Source organism: Phyllobates terribilis, unplaced genomic scaffold, assembly GCF_046119375.1.
Source record: "Phyllobates terribilis strain yellow unplaced genomic scaffold, ASM4611937v1 Scaffold_5__5_contigs__length_657084704, whole genome shotgun sequence".
NCBI lineage: Eukaryota > Metazoa > Chordata > Amphibia > Anura > Dendrobatidae > Phyllobates > Phyllobates terribilis.
This window is the reverse complement of record NW_027362765.1, coordinates 168,733,259-168,747,690: the sequence shown is the minus strand read 5'-3', so window position 1 is coordinate 168,747,690 and position 14,432 is coordinate 168,733,259. Positions and strand designations below refer to the sequence as shown.

Here is a 14,432-nt window from a genome sequence, read left to right as displayed (position 1 = left end):
GCACCGCTCCAGCCGTTTTTATTTTGCAGCACTGGAGTGGGGCTTTAAATGTAAGTCCCCTGCCCAGTCATACTCACCCTCCGGCGTCCTCCGCCTTTTTCTGGTCCCACGACGCCATCTTGTGAGCGCAGCTTTTGACAAGCCAGAAGGTACGTCACAAGAGCTCAATGCAAGTCTAAGAGCCAGAACGAGGCTCTCAGACTTGTATTGAAAAGTGACCTCCACGTCGCTCCATGAAACACTGGAGACCAACAGGTGCGAAGCTGGAAAACGATGAAGGCAGCGGCAGACGAGTATGAGACAAGGAAATTACATTTTAAGAACCACTCCGTTAGTGGAATAAAAAAAATTAAAAAAAGCTGGAGTGGTGCTATAAACATACTGCAGGAACTGACAAGTTATATTTGAAAGGGAACAGTCCCTTTAAAAGTTGGGCAGACTGAGCATGTTGTGCTCATGCAATGCATAGCTTTTAATACATCTGCCTTGTAGGCTCAGTCAGAGGCCTCTGTTCCAGTCAGACACTTCTGACTAGCTCTGCATACAGGACCAGCTCCTCCAGTAAAAAGTCTGACACCATGAAAGAACTAAATAGACCCCACTTGGGTCTGTTGGATGTCGGGTTTGGCAGACTTATGTTTCCATTTTAAACAATAAATGTATGAACAAAGCCTAAGGCTGTGTGCCCACGATGCGTTTTTTAAGCCTTTCCACAGCGGCAAAAACGCTGCAGAAACGCTTAGAAAACGCTTGGTAGAAGGTCTGCCATGTTCCCCAATGATAATACGCATGTGCTGTGCACATGCTGCGGAAATTTCCGCTGCTGATTATCATTGCGGAAAAAAACGCAGCACTACCAATTTTGCGGAAGCGCTGCGTTTTCGACGCCACTGACTTGCATTAGAACGCATGTATTCCACTTCACTAGATAAGCACATGCGTTCAATGTGCGGATGGTACCCAGGTCTAGAGAAGAGGAGACTCTCCCTCCGGACCCGGGTACCATAGAAACTGTAAAAATAAAAAAAAAAGAATAAAATAAAAAATAAAGATTATATTTACCTTCTGATGGCACTCGTCCTTTCATGCCGGCAGATTGCGATGGACTGAAGGACCTGAGCTGCCGTCAGTCATGTGACGGGTCACGCGACGCTAACGTCGGCAGGTCCTTCAGTGTACCGCTGCCGGCAGCCAGGACGGAGGGAAGCAAGACACCGGGGGCCATCAGAAGGTAAGTATATATTTATTTTTTACCATTCTTTAGGTCACAGTATATAAATCCATGCCGTTTGCATGGATTTATATAGTGTGACCAAGTTGACAAGCACTTTCCAAGTGATGCTAAAATCGCTTGGAAAACGCTTGTCAACCTGCATGCGGAAATGCAAGTGAAGAAAGCTTCACATCCGCATGTCCCTGGCAGGAAAACACATGTACAATCCACATGTGTTTTTTTCTGCCAGGGAGATGCAGAAACGCTCAGGAAAAAATCCTGAGCATTTCTGCATCGTGGGCACATAGCCTTAGGCTATGTGCCCACGATGCAGAAATGAAGCAGAAAATTTCTGCATCTCCCTGGCAGAAAAAACGCATGCGGATTGTACATGCGTTTTTCCTGCGTAATACATGCGGATTCACATGCATTTCCACATGCGGGTTGACAAACGCTTTCCAAGCGATTTTAGCATGACTTTGAAAGTGCTTGACAACTAGGTCACACTATATAAATCCATGCAAACAGCATATATAGTGTGACCTTTAGAATGGTTAAAAATAAAAAAATAAACCTTGATACTTACCTTCCGATGGCCCGGCGTGTGTTGCTGCGCTCCTTCCTGGCTGCCGGCTGATCGCGGGACACTGCACTGAAAGAGCTGCCGTCACATGACTGACGTCACCGCAGGTCCTTCAGTCTGCTGGCAAGCACAGGGAAGGAGACCGGGGGCCGTCGGAAGGTGAATATAATCTTTATTTTTTATTTTCTTCTTTTTTTAGTTTCTATGGTATCTGGGTGTGGAGGAGAGTCTTCTCTTCTCCACACTCAGGTACCATCCGCACATTAGAACGCGCCAATTACGCAAGTACAGATGTAGTCTTGCGGAATTGGCACGTTCTAATGCAAATCAATGGCGGCGAAAACGCAGCGTTTCCGCAAAATTAATGGACATGCTGCGGATTTTTGAACGCAGCATAAACGCTGTGGAAAAATCCGCAGCATGGGCATTGAAAGGGCAGAATTGCATAGGGGACCATGGCAGAAGGTTTACCATGCGTTTCCCAAGCGTTTACACGACGGAAAATTCCGCAGCAAAAACGCTTGAAAAAAGCATTGTGGGCACACAGCCTAAGACTTCAGGTGAAAAATGAGCAGATTGAGCAACAGACCTGACTATTATAAAGTGGCAACATTAGGGAAATAATTATGGAGCAAATTAAAAGGAAACTCACCTAAGATTTCATCAAAGATCTTATACAGGCCAGGGACAAATGTCACTTCTCTGCAGTTTAGTCCCTCCTCTTCATCATACACCCACATTAGCTGTAAGACAAAACAGATTTCAGTACTTTCAGGTGCAGAAATCTGGCATAGCAGAGAAACGCAAGAACATTGAAAACATGTTCTCTTAGTAGCAAACATATTTTGAATGCTAACAAAACTTGGTAAATACCCATTTACACAGGCAGAGAATCTGCTCCTAACAAGAGCCAAACAATTAAGTTCATTGTGGCTCATTTGCTTCCATTTACAGCAATATGATGAAACTAATGTTGATAAAACCATTCTTTTACATTCAGATTCATTGATGGCCGAACATCCAGTTTACATGAGGGATGTGCTACCAGCAATGATCATTTTTATGTTCACATAAAACATGCTATCAAATGAGTTTGTTTCTTTCGTTTGAAAGGTTGTCATTTCTGGAGAATGTAATGACAGGAACATAAGTTCAACAAATTATCCTGCCATATAGTAATGGCCTTAAATGGCTTTACCATAACAAAGTAAATAAATAAAAAAAAATATAAGTGTAAAATGCTTTACACACCCAGGGCAGAATCAGCAGTGCCCTTCCTCCATAGCCTGGTTCTCCCACCAATCAGCTGTTTGCAGTGCTGGATGTACAGTCATGGCCAAAAGTATTGAGAATGAGACAAATAGTAATTTTTCCAAAGTTTTCTGCTTCATTTTTTGTAATGGCAATTTGCATATACTCCTGAATGTCAAAGAGTGATCAGCTTAACAGCAATTACTGTACTTGCAAAGTCAATATTTGCCCAGAAAATGAACTTTAACCCCCAAAACACATTTCAACATCATTGCAGTCCTGCCTTAAAAGGAGCAGCTAACATCGTTTTAGTGATTGATCCATTAACACAGGTGTGGGTGTTGATGAGGACAGGGCTGGCGATCAATCAGTCATGATTAAGTAAGAATGACATCACTGGACACTTTAAAAGGAGGCTGGTTCTTGGTATCATTGTTTCTCTTCAGTTAACCATGGTTATCTCTAAAGAAACACTTGCAGCCATCATTGCACTGCACAAAAATGGCCTAACAGGGAAGAGTATCGCAGCTACAAAGATTGCACCTCAGTCAATAATCTATCGCATCATCAAGAACTTCAAGGAGAGAGCTTCCATTGTTGTCAAAAAGGCTCCAGGGCGCCCAAGAAAGACCAGCAAGCGCCAGGACCGTATCTTAAAACTGTTTCAGCTGCGGGATCGGACTACCAGCAGTGCCGAGCTTGCTCAGGAATGGCAGCAGGCTGGTGTGAGTGCTTCTGCACGCACTGTGAGGCGGAGACTCTTTGAGCAAGGGCTGGTTTCAAGGAGGGCAGCAAAGAAGCCACTTCTCTCCAGAAAAAACATCAGTGACCGACTGATATTCTGCAAAAGGTACAGGGAGTGGACTGCTGAGGACTGGGGCAAAGTCATTTTCTCTGATGAATCCCCTTTTCGATTGTTTGGGACATCTGGAAAACTGCTTATTCGGAGAAGAAGAGGTGAGCGCTACCACCAGTCTTGTCTCATGCCAACTGTAAAGCATCCTGAAACCATTCATGTGTGGCGTTGCTTCTCAGCCAAGGGAATCGGCTCACTCACAGTCTTGCCTAAAAAAAAGCCATGATTAAAGAATGGTACCAGAATGTCCTCCAAGAGCAACTTCTCCCAACTGTCCAAGAGCAGTTTGGCGCCCAACAATGCCTTTTCCAGCATGATGGAGCACCTTGCCATAAAGCAAAGGTGATAACTAAATGGCTCATGGAACAAAACATAGAGATTTTGGGTCCATGGCCTGGAAACTCCCCAGATCTTAATCCCATTGAGAACTTGTGGTCAATCATCAAGAGACGGGTGGACAAACAAAAACCAACAAATTCTGGCAAAATGCAAGCATTGATTATGCAAGAATGGACTGCTGTCTGTCAGGATTTGGTCCAAAAGTTGATTGAGAGCATGCCAGGGAGAATTACAGAGGTCTTGAAGAAGAAGGGGCAACACTGCAAATATTGACTTGCTGCATTAACTCATTCTAACTGTCAATATAACCTATTGGTACTCATAATATGATTGCAATTATATTTCTGTATGTGATATAAACATCAGACAAACACTAATAAAAACCAGAGGCCAGCAGATCATGTGAAAATATAATTTTGGTGTCATTCTCAAAACTTTTGGCCATGACTGTACACTGTGTATGGAGTAAGAACCACCACACCATCAAACTTTTTAGTGGTTGCAGCCAGGTACAACAGCAGCCCCTATCCAAATAATAGGAGCTGATCAACAGTGCAAGGCAGCATCCTCAGAGTAGCTCAGCAGTTGTGTCCCCCTTTGTACACAGTTCACACCTGGCCTCTGCAATTGCTGCAAACATCTAGTTGAGAAGGTGCAGAGTATCAGATCCCCACAGATCCAATATTGAAGTTATCCCAATAGGCTACCCGTATGATAATGGTGAAAATCCCTTTAATAAGGTAATGGCTAGGTATCAGAAATTTGCCTTGACCACTGTTCCACCTAGCATGCAGTTGCATCTATACAAAAACAAGTGGTGCTACCCAACCCCTTTAATATACTGTATGACATTTCTGCAGGGAAATATAAATGCTGATAGTCAATACACCCAAACCCTCAGACCAAACAAATCCTCTGTAGGGTACAATGGACATTGCACAAACACCCAGGGTAAAACTTGACCACTTCATGCTAATTAAGACTGGGCTCTTTATTCTCACCTGAGTTACAGGCTCTACAGAGCCAATGTAGGTATCAGGACGGAGCAATATATGCTCCAATTGAGTCTTCTTTTGGTAAATTCTCTCAACAGACAGGCGCTTGTTGTCAGCTTTCTTCACTTTATCCACTATGGTCTTATTGTCAAAGAGGGGCTGGAAGAGAAAGCAGAACAGCCATAAACAAGGGAACAATAACAGGCAGAGCTTAACTACTGCTGTTCATACCATCAACACACAGACATCCTCCATCAGAGCAGAATAATATTGTCCCTTCTATCACAAGCCTGCTGAGAGGACTGTGCCCACCCAGAAGTAGATATTTTATCCTGCCAATTTGTGCTGTTACTAAGGAGCTGTCCAGCAGTCAACAAACCAAACAGTTAAACTTTGGTTTGTTGACTCCTTTATCAAGGAGTTTTTTTTTTACTCCTTGAAAAAGCTATACGGCGAAACAGCGTTAGAGGTTGTGGGGCCCTGACAATACGGTATTTTATTTTTGTCTGTAGGTTTACACTTGTTTTTTTTTTATATGGGATTTATTTAATATAGCTCTATTATATATTTATTGGGTACTTATATGTATATAAATAAATAGTAGTAACTGGTTGTTGCTATATTTATTATTCTATTTATGAAATGTAATACATACCTAAGACGTACCATTTTTTGTCAGCTATATGTTATACCTCACTACTATTGTTCTGGGAAAAACTGTTTATCCCTAAGGTATTTCCTATATTTCCCTTTCCTCCCCCCATGTTTTTAGTTTCTTTTAATTATGTATATTAATAAAATTACGGTAATATTTTATATCATATTATCATGGTGTTCATTTACTGTTTTGAGTAGGTTGGATAACTGTTGGATGGTAAACAGTTCTGTTACAATTGCACAACCTTTGTTAAAAGTGTTGTCCACTACTTGCACAACCCTTTCTCTCATTCCTCATGTTTGGCCCCATTAAAATAAAAACACCTATACTCACCTCCGATGCTGGCGCGGTTCCAGCTGTGTCAGCACTTGAGTTCCCGGGGCTCACGTGAGCCCTGCTCCCAATCAGCACTGGTATCACTGTCCTCGCCTTTGGCTGTATTGGTGGGGACAGTGACGCCAGCGCCGATTGGGAGCAGGGCTCACATGACAAAAGGGGGTTTACTGGGAAAATAAAAGGTGTGCTCACATGATGCAAATTGGCTGTGTTTTTTTTGCTCCAGTTTCAGGAAAAGCAGAGCGATTATATTTTGTTAATTGATGACCTAACCTCAGCATAAGTCATTATGTCAGTAGTAGTCTGACAGCCAGGACCTGCACTGATCAGCCAACTCATGACTTGCTGCCATTTTACCAGGTACAGTGCCAGACATGTTTGGTTGTGGCTGTGCTTGGTATTGCGTTTGGTCTTATTGATTTGAATAGGACTGTGATCTTGAACCTGACAAAGGCTAAACAAAATATACTGGGAGCTGTAGTACCACATCTACCTCCATCTGGCTGGTAGTGAGCACGCTTTGAGCTGTAGTACCACATCTACCTCCATTTGGCTGGTAGTGAGCACGCTGGGAGCTATAGTACCACACCTCCTCCATCTGGCTGGTAGTGAGCACGCTGGGAGCTATAGTACCACACCTACCTCCATCTGGCTGGTAGTGAGCATGCTTTGAGCTATAGTACCACACCTACCTCCATCTGGCTGGTAGTGAGCATGCTTTGAGCTGTAGTACCACATCTACCTCCATCTGGCTGGTAGTGAGCACGCTGGGAGCTGTAGTACCACATCTACCTGGTAGTGAGCACGCTGGGAGCTATAGTACCACACCTCCTCCATCTGGCTGGTAGTGAGCACGCTGGGAGCTATAGTACCACACCTACCTCCATTTGGCTGGTAGTGAGCAAGCTGGGAGCTATAGTACCACATCTACCTCCATTTGGCTGGTACTGAGCACGCTGGGAGCTGTAGTACCACATCTACCTCCATCTGGCTGGTAGTGAGCACGCTGGGAGCTGTAGTACCACATCTACCTGGTAGTGAGCACGCTGGGAGCTATAGTACCACACCTCCTCCATCTGGCTGGTAGTGAGCACGCTGGGAGCTGTAGTACCACATCTACCTCCATCTGGCTAGTAGTGAGCACGCTGGGAGCTGTTGTATCACATCTACCTCCATTTGGCTAGTTCTGAGCATGCTGGGAGCTGTAGTACCACATCTACCTCCATCTGGCTAGTTCTGAGCATGCTGGGAGCTGTAGTACCACATCTACCTCCATCTGGCTGGTAGTGAGCACGCTGGGAGCTGTAGTACCACATCTACCTCCATTTGGCTAGTTCTGAGCATGCTGGGAGCTGTAGTACCACATCTACCTCCATCTGGCTAGTTCTGAGCATGCTGGGAGCTGTAGTACCACATCTAGCTCCATCTGACTACCGAGTATGCTGGGAGCTGTAGTACCACAACTAGCTCCATCTGACTACCGAGCATGCTGGGAGCTGTAGTACGACATCTAGCTCCATCTGACTACCGAGCATGCTGGGAGCTGTAGTACCACATCTAGCTTCATCTGACTACCGAGCATGCTGGGAGCTGTAGTACCACACCTAGCTCCATCTGACTACCGAGTATGCTGGGAGCTGTAGTACCACACCTAGCTCCATCTGACTACCGAGTATGCTGGGAGCTGTAGTACCACAACTAGCTCCATCTGACTACCGAGCATGCTGGGAGCTGTAGTACCACATCTAGCTCCATCTGACTACCGAGCATGCTGGGAGCTGTAGTACCACATCTAGCTCCATCTGACTACCGAGCATGCTGGGAGCTGTAGTACCACATCTAGCTCCATCTGACTACCGAGCATGCTGGGAGCTGTAGTACCACATCTAGCTCCATCTGACTACCGAGCATGCTGGGAGCTGTAGTACCACAACTAGCTCCATCTGACTACCGAGCATGCTGGGAGCTGTAGTACCACACCTAGCTCCATCTGACTACCGAGCATGCTGGGAGCTGTAGTACCACACCTAGCTCCATCTGACTACCGAGCATGCTGGGAGCTGTAGTACCACACCTAGCTCCATCTGACTACCGAGCATGCTGGGAGTTGTAGTACCACACCTGCTGAGTACTATTACTCCTATGTGTCGCAGCTCCATGCGACTCAGTGTATGTTGGACCGCGTCGTGCAATATTCAAACATTGACACTACTTCCCCAGAAGTGAACATGCTGGTACCTGTAGTCCCACACAGCCGGTCACTCATGGCTGTACACCTAGTGACGGCGGGTACGGCAGTGAAATAAAACAGAAATTCGTGTAAGTTCTCGGTCACAGAACAGAGGGGATACTCACTTTAAGTGGTTCAGACTCCATCTTGTAACTTTAACCGACGCGGACAACAGCGATAAAACTCCGGCTCTTCGTCCACAGCGCGATCGCCTGGCTTCCTCGCAGTGCTCTGACGAGATCGGACCGTTACTAGCACCAACTTCAAACCTGAGAAACCGCCGAAAATCTTCCGCCAATCCGCGACCAGTCCTGGATTGAATTCTCCAATCACATGACAAGAGGGCGGAGCTCGTACGAACGCACCAATCATGATACGAGCGGGCTTCTGTAGTCTGAGGTAATTTTCTTTGTTTTTGTAAAAACAGTCCTTCAGAAATAGATAGCCAATCAGTAGACAAATTGGGTGATGGGCGGGACTTTTGTTAAGATTGAAGGGAGACCGGGCCAATAGAATGCGAGGAACAGAGCTGATTCACTTCTTATGTGCCGTGCATAAAGCGCGTTGTACGGGACATCGGTTTTATAGTTCTGCAGCCCCAGGGGCTTCTGGGTCATTGTTCAGGTTTATGCACTTAAGTGGCTAAAATCAATAATTGATGTTTTGTGTAATTGCACAATCTGCAAATTCTTATAAAACGTGCACTATTTCTGCAAGTATTGGCGCAATGTAAAGCTGCAGGCAAAATGGCGCCTTTCAGAATCTTTACAGGATGTAAAGGCCGCGGCGCGACCAAAACCCGCACTATGTACAGTATGTGTTTCCACCCAAAGGGCAGTGTTCAGATTATGGGTTAATGAAAGTGTGCAGGGATGGATTTAGGATAGCCAGGGCCCCCCAGCATCCGATGTATCATGTCACATATTTTTGGGAGGTCGCGTGATTAGCACACAGTTGCTCTGGTGCACATCTGCAGATGTAGAGAGATAGGGCCATTTTTTCCCCTTATTAGCCTGTGTGCCCACGATGCGTTTTTTAAGCGTTTCTGCAGCGGCAAAAACGCATGGTAGAAGGCCTGCCATGTTCCCCAATGATAATCCGCATGTGCTGTGCACATGCTGTGGAAATTTCCGCTGCGGATTATCATTGCGGAAAAAAACGCAGCACTACCAATTATTTTGCGGAAGCGCTGCGTTTTCACCGCCATTGACTTGCATTGGAACGCATGGAATCAGCTTCATTAAATAAGCACATGCGGAATACATGCGTTCAATGTGCGGATGGTACCCGGGTGTGGAGGACAGGAGACTCTCCTCCGGACCCGGGTACCATAGAACCTGTAAAAAAAAGAATAAAATAAAAAATAAATATTATATTTACCTTCTGATGGCCCCCGGTGCGCTTATCTTCCCTTGCCGGCAGCTCGCGGTGGACTGAAGGACCTGCGCTGTCATCATGGTCATGTGACGGCAGGTCCTTCAGTGTAGTGTACCGCGAGCTGCCAGCACGCCAGGATGGAGCAAAGCAAGACTCCAGGGGCCATCAGAAGGTAAGTATATAATTTTTTGACGTTCTTTGGGGTCACACTATATAAATCCACGCCGGTTGCATGGATTTATATAGTGTGACCAAGTTGTCAAGCACTTTCCAAGTGATGCTAAAATCGCTTGGAAAGCGCTTGACAACCCGCATGCAGAAATGCATGTGAAGAACGCTTCACATCCGCATGTCCCTGGCAGGAAAAACGCATGTACAATCCACATGTACAATCCGCATGCGTTTTTGCTGCCAGGGAGATGCAGAAACGCTCAGGAAAAAATCCAGAGCATTTCTGCATAGTGGGCACATAGCCTTAAAGCAATATACATAACAATAGAGGGGTGCTATGTAATAAGGGACGGCGCTGTACATAATAAGAGAGGACACCATGTGATAAGAGACAGCGCTGTACATAATAAAGGAAGATATGTAATAAAGGACAGGGCAATACATAATAAGAAAAGCTGCTATGTAATAAGGGACAGCGCTATACATAATAAAAGAAGATGATATGTAATAAAGGACAGCGCAATACATAATAAGAGGGGATGCTATGTAATAAGGGACAGCGCTATACATAATAAGGGGATTCTGTGTAATAAGGGACAACGCTATACGTAATAAGAGAAGATGCTATATAATAAGGGACATCGCTATACATAATAAGAGAGGACACCGCAATAAAGGATGACGCTGTACATAATAAGTGAGGACACTATAAAATAAGGGACAGCACTATACATAAGAGAAGATGCTCTGTAATAAGGGACGGTGCTATACATAATATGAGAAGATGCTATGTAATAAGGGACGGCACTATACATAAGAGGAGATGCTGTGTAATAAGGAACAGTGCTATATAATAAGAGAAGATACTATTTAATAAGGATAGCGCTGTACATAACAAGAGGGGATGATATGTAATAAGGATAGCGGTGTACATAATAAGAGAAGATGCTATGTAATAAGGGATGGCGCTATTCATAATGTCATAGAAAACATTAAGATCCATAACTCGCTCCAGTGAGGGGTCATTCACCCCCCCCCCCCCCTCTCATCCTCTCATACAGAAGTTCCAGTAGAAGGCAGGAGCTTACACTCCTTGTAGTAGAATTACACAGTTTAACACATTTCTTTGGGTTGATAGAAAACCCCGCCTTCCGTAGAACATCGAATATCGCCTGGACTTTGCTCAGATGGCTACCCCAATCCTGGCTGTAGATCACAATATCATCCAGGTAGGCTGCTGCATACTTCTTGTGGGGAGCTAGGATCCGGTCCATGGCTCTCTGGAAGGTAGCAGGTGCTCCTTGCAACCCAAACGGCATCCTGGTGTATTGGAAACACCCATCTGATGTTGAAAAGGCCATCTTCTCCTTGGCCTCTTGGGACATTGGAATCTGCAAATACCCTTTTGTGAGGTCAAGGGTGGTAATGTACCTGGCCGGCCTTAGCCTTTCAATTAGTTCATCTACCCTGGGCATTGGGTACGAATCAAACTTAGAGACCTCATTCAGTTTCCTATAGTCATTGCAGAACCGCCATTCTCCATCTGGTTTCGGCACTAAGACTATGGGACTGGACCAGCCACTCTTGGACTCTTCGATGACCCCCAGATTCAGCATGCGCTTCACCTCCTTCGAAATTACCTCTCGGCGGGCTTCACGAATCCGATATGGCTTCATATTCACTCGTATATGAGGCTCCGTAAGCACCTCATGCTCTATGACCTGAGTACAGCCCAGGAGATCCGAGAACAGGTCCCTGTTCCGCTGCAGCAACTCTCGGCATTGTTGCTTCTGGACATGTGACAGCGAGTCTGCCACCTTGACTTCCTCCACGTTGGTTTCAGTCTTCGCCACCAAACATGGAGCTTCCACAGGCTCCCTGTCTCGCCATGGCTTAATGAGGTTGACGTGGTACACATGGTAAGGCTTCCTGCTTCATGGTTGGTGGAACTTATAGTTGACGTCGTCAACCTTTTCAACCACTTCATAGGGGCCCTGCCACTTGGCCAGGAATTTGTTCTCTACCGTAGGTACTAGCACTAGTACCCGATCCCCAGGTTTGAAGTGTCTCACCTTCGCTGATCTATTGTACACCCTCGACTGTTCCTCTTGTGCTTTGATGAGGTGTTCTTTCACCTCTGCTATCCTCTCTTGCATCTGGGCCACATGTTCGATTACACTCCTGTAGGGTGTAGACTCCGTCTCCCAGGTCTCCTTTGCTACGTCCAGGAGTCCGTGGGGGTGTCGGCCATATAACAGCTCAAACGGGGAGAATCCAGTAGAGCCCTGTGGGACTTCTCTAATGGAGAACAGAAAGTACGGCAGTAAACAGTCCCAGTCCCGGCCGTCTTTCTCTACTACCTTCTTTAACATGGCTTTCAAGGTTTTATTAAACCTCTCAACTAAGCCATCTGTCTGGGGGTGGTAGACTGAGGTCCTGAGTTGTGTGATTTGCAGAGTTTTGCACAATTCCCTCATCACCCTTCACATAAATGGGGTCCCTTCGTCCATTCGGATTTCCTTAGGCAACCCCGTTCTAGATAAGATGTGGACCAACTCCCGAGCTATACATTTGGCAGAGGAGTTACGTAGTGGCACGGCCTCCTGATACTGCATAGCATAGTCCAGTACCACCAGGATATACTGATGTCCTCTGGCGGATTTGATCAGGGGTCCCACTAGATCCATGGCTATGCAATCAAATGGCACCTCAATGATTGGCAACGACACTAAGGGGCTCCAGAAGTGGGCCACCAGGGAGGTCAGTTGACAGGTGGGACATGACCTACAAAAATTTACAATTTCTCGATGACAGTAGGACCTCTGGAGGATCCTCGCCTGAGTTTTCTCTACCCCCAGATGACCACCCAACACATGGATATGGGCCATATCTAACACCCTGCGTCTGTACGGCCCTGGCACTAGTGTAACTGCTCAATTACCTCCCCTCTGAGCTTGGTGACCCGATATAGTAACTCCCCATTTACAGCAAAGTGCGTCTATCGGGTGTCAGCCCCCAGCTCTTGAGCAACACCATTCTGGTCAGTGACATTATCAAACGCCCCTTTTAGAGTCAAGTCTCTGAGCTGGGTGGTTCCAAAGTTTCCCCCGGACACCTCCAGCTCAGGGATGTTGGCCTCCAGGGATGCTGCCTCATCCTCATCCCCAACAAGTACACAAAAAGGAAACCCGGTGGCGGCCTGCGATGAGGTTTCTTCAGCAGCGACCTGGTTGTTGTACGGACAACCTGGCTTCCTCCCACAAGTTCCAATACAAGGCAAAGTCAAGCCCTATTATAACAGAGTGCAACAGGACTACACCCACCTCATGGGACTCGGCACCACAGTTTATTTCTATGACCACTCAGGCCACAGGGTAGTCTTTAGCGGCCCCATGGATACAATGGACGCTGATCTCTTTCCTCGGAACCAGCTGATGAGGAATTGTGGCCCTTACTAGGGTTACTAAACTCCCGAGTCTAACAGAGCAGTCACTTGCACTCCATTCACTGACATGAGGCATGCCTGCGGTCCCTCGCTTGGTTGAGGGACAGCAATGCAGGCAAGATATGCAAAGTACGAGCAGCGCCGTCCTGTGCTGCAGCCCATTGGCTCGTTGGTCATGGGGCAACGGGCGGCTATGTGACCTGGGGTGTGACATCTCCAACATACTATGCTATTGGGCGGGACCTTTGGCAGCAACTCAGACCCCTCCTGGGCTCTAGGACGCCCCCCAGATATGGCTCTAGTTCCCCTCTTTTGGGTGTCCTCCCCCTTTTGGGAACCGCAGTATGGAGACGCCACAACCCCTGGCTTCCCCAAGGAACTCTCTACCGCCTGATATCTTTCCACCAACTCCAGGTCATCGGCATTACGTGGATCTCCCTGAACCACCCAGGTTTCACCGACCTGGGCAGGGAATGTATGAACCTGTTATGACGACTCTCTCCACTATCTGCGCTGGGGAGGAAGATTCAGGTTGCAACCACTTTTGGACCAGGTGTAGGAGGTCAAACATTTGGGACCGGGGAGGTTGTTACTGCAATAGGCCCAGTTGTGCACCCGTTGCTCCCTGACAGTCAGAGTCACTACTAAGCACGCCAAGATTTCCTTTTTTAATTTGGCGTACTCTTTTGCGTCCTGCAAGGCCAAGTCATAATAGGATTTCTGCGGCTCGCCTGTTAAATATGGTGCCAAAACCTCCGCCCACTGCTCCAGAGGTAATTTCTCCTGCTCTGCCACCCTCTCAAAGACCATCAGGAACGCCTCAACGTCATCACCCGGGGTCATCTATTGTAATGCTCTTCTTACCGTTTTCCTCACGTGAGGGTCATCACCTGGAGTTGGGGGTCGGGCGGTTGTCCTGCCACGGATCACCTCGGCCAGGAGCTCAATCTGCTGCTTGTGCTGCACTTGCTGCATCTG

General features: G+C 46.6%; 1 protein-coding gene across 1 annotated transcript in view; it reads right to left on the bottom strand.

Annotated features, from left to right (window-relative positions):
- Positions 1–8,745, bottom strand: part of TOP2A (DNA topoisomerase II alpha) — a 29,068-nt gene extending 20,323 nt beyond the window's left edge. Inside the window, exons 1-3 of the mRNA XM_073683387.1 lie at positions 8,587–8,745; positions 5,244–5,396; positions 2,449–2,539 (exon numbers count right to left, since the gene is read on the bottom strand). Of these exons, the coding sequence (XP_073539488.1) occupies positions 2,449–2,539; positions 5,244–5,396; positions 8,587–8,607 (265 nt within the window). The 5' untranslated portion in view covers positions 8,608–8,745. The remainder of the gene's footprint in view (positions 1–2,448; positions 2,540–5,243; positions 5,397–8,586) is intronic.
- Between the last annotated feature and the right edge of the window lie 5,687 nt (positions 8,746–14,432).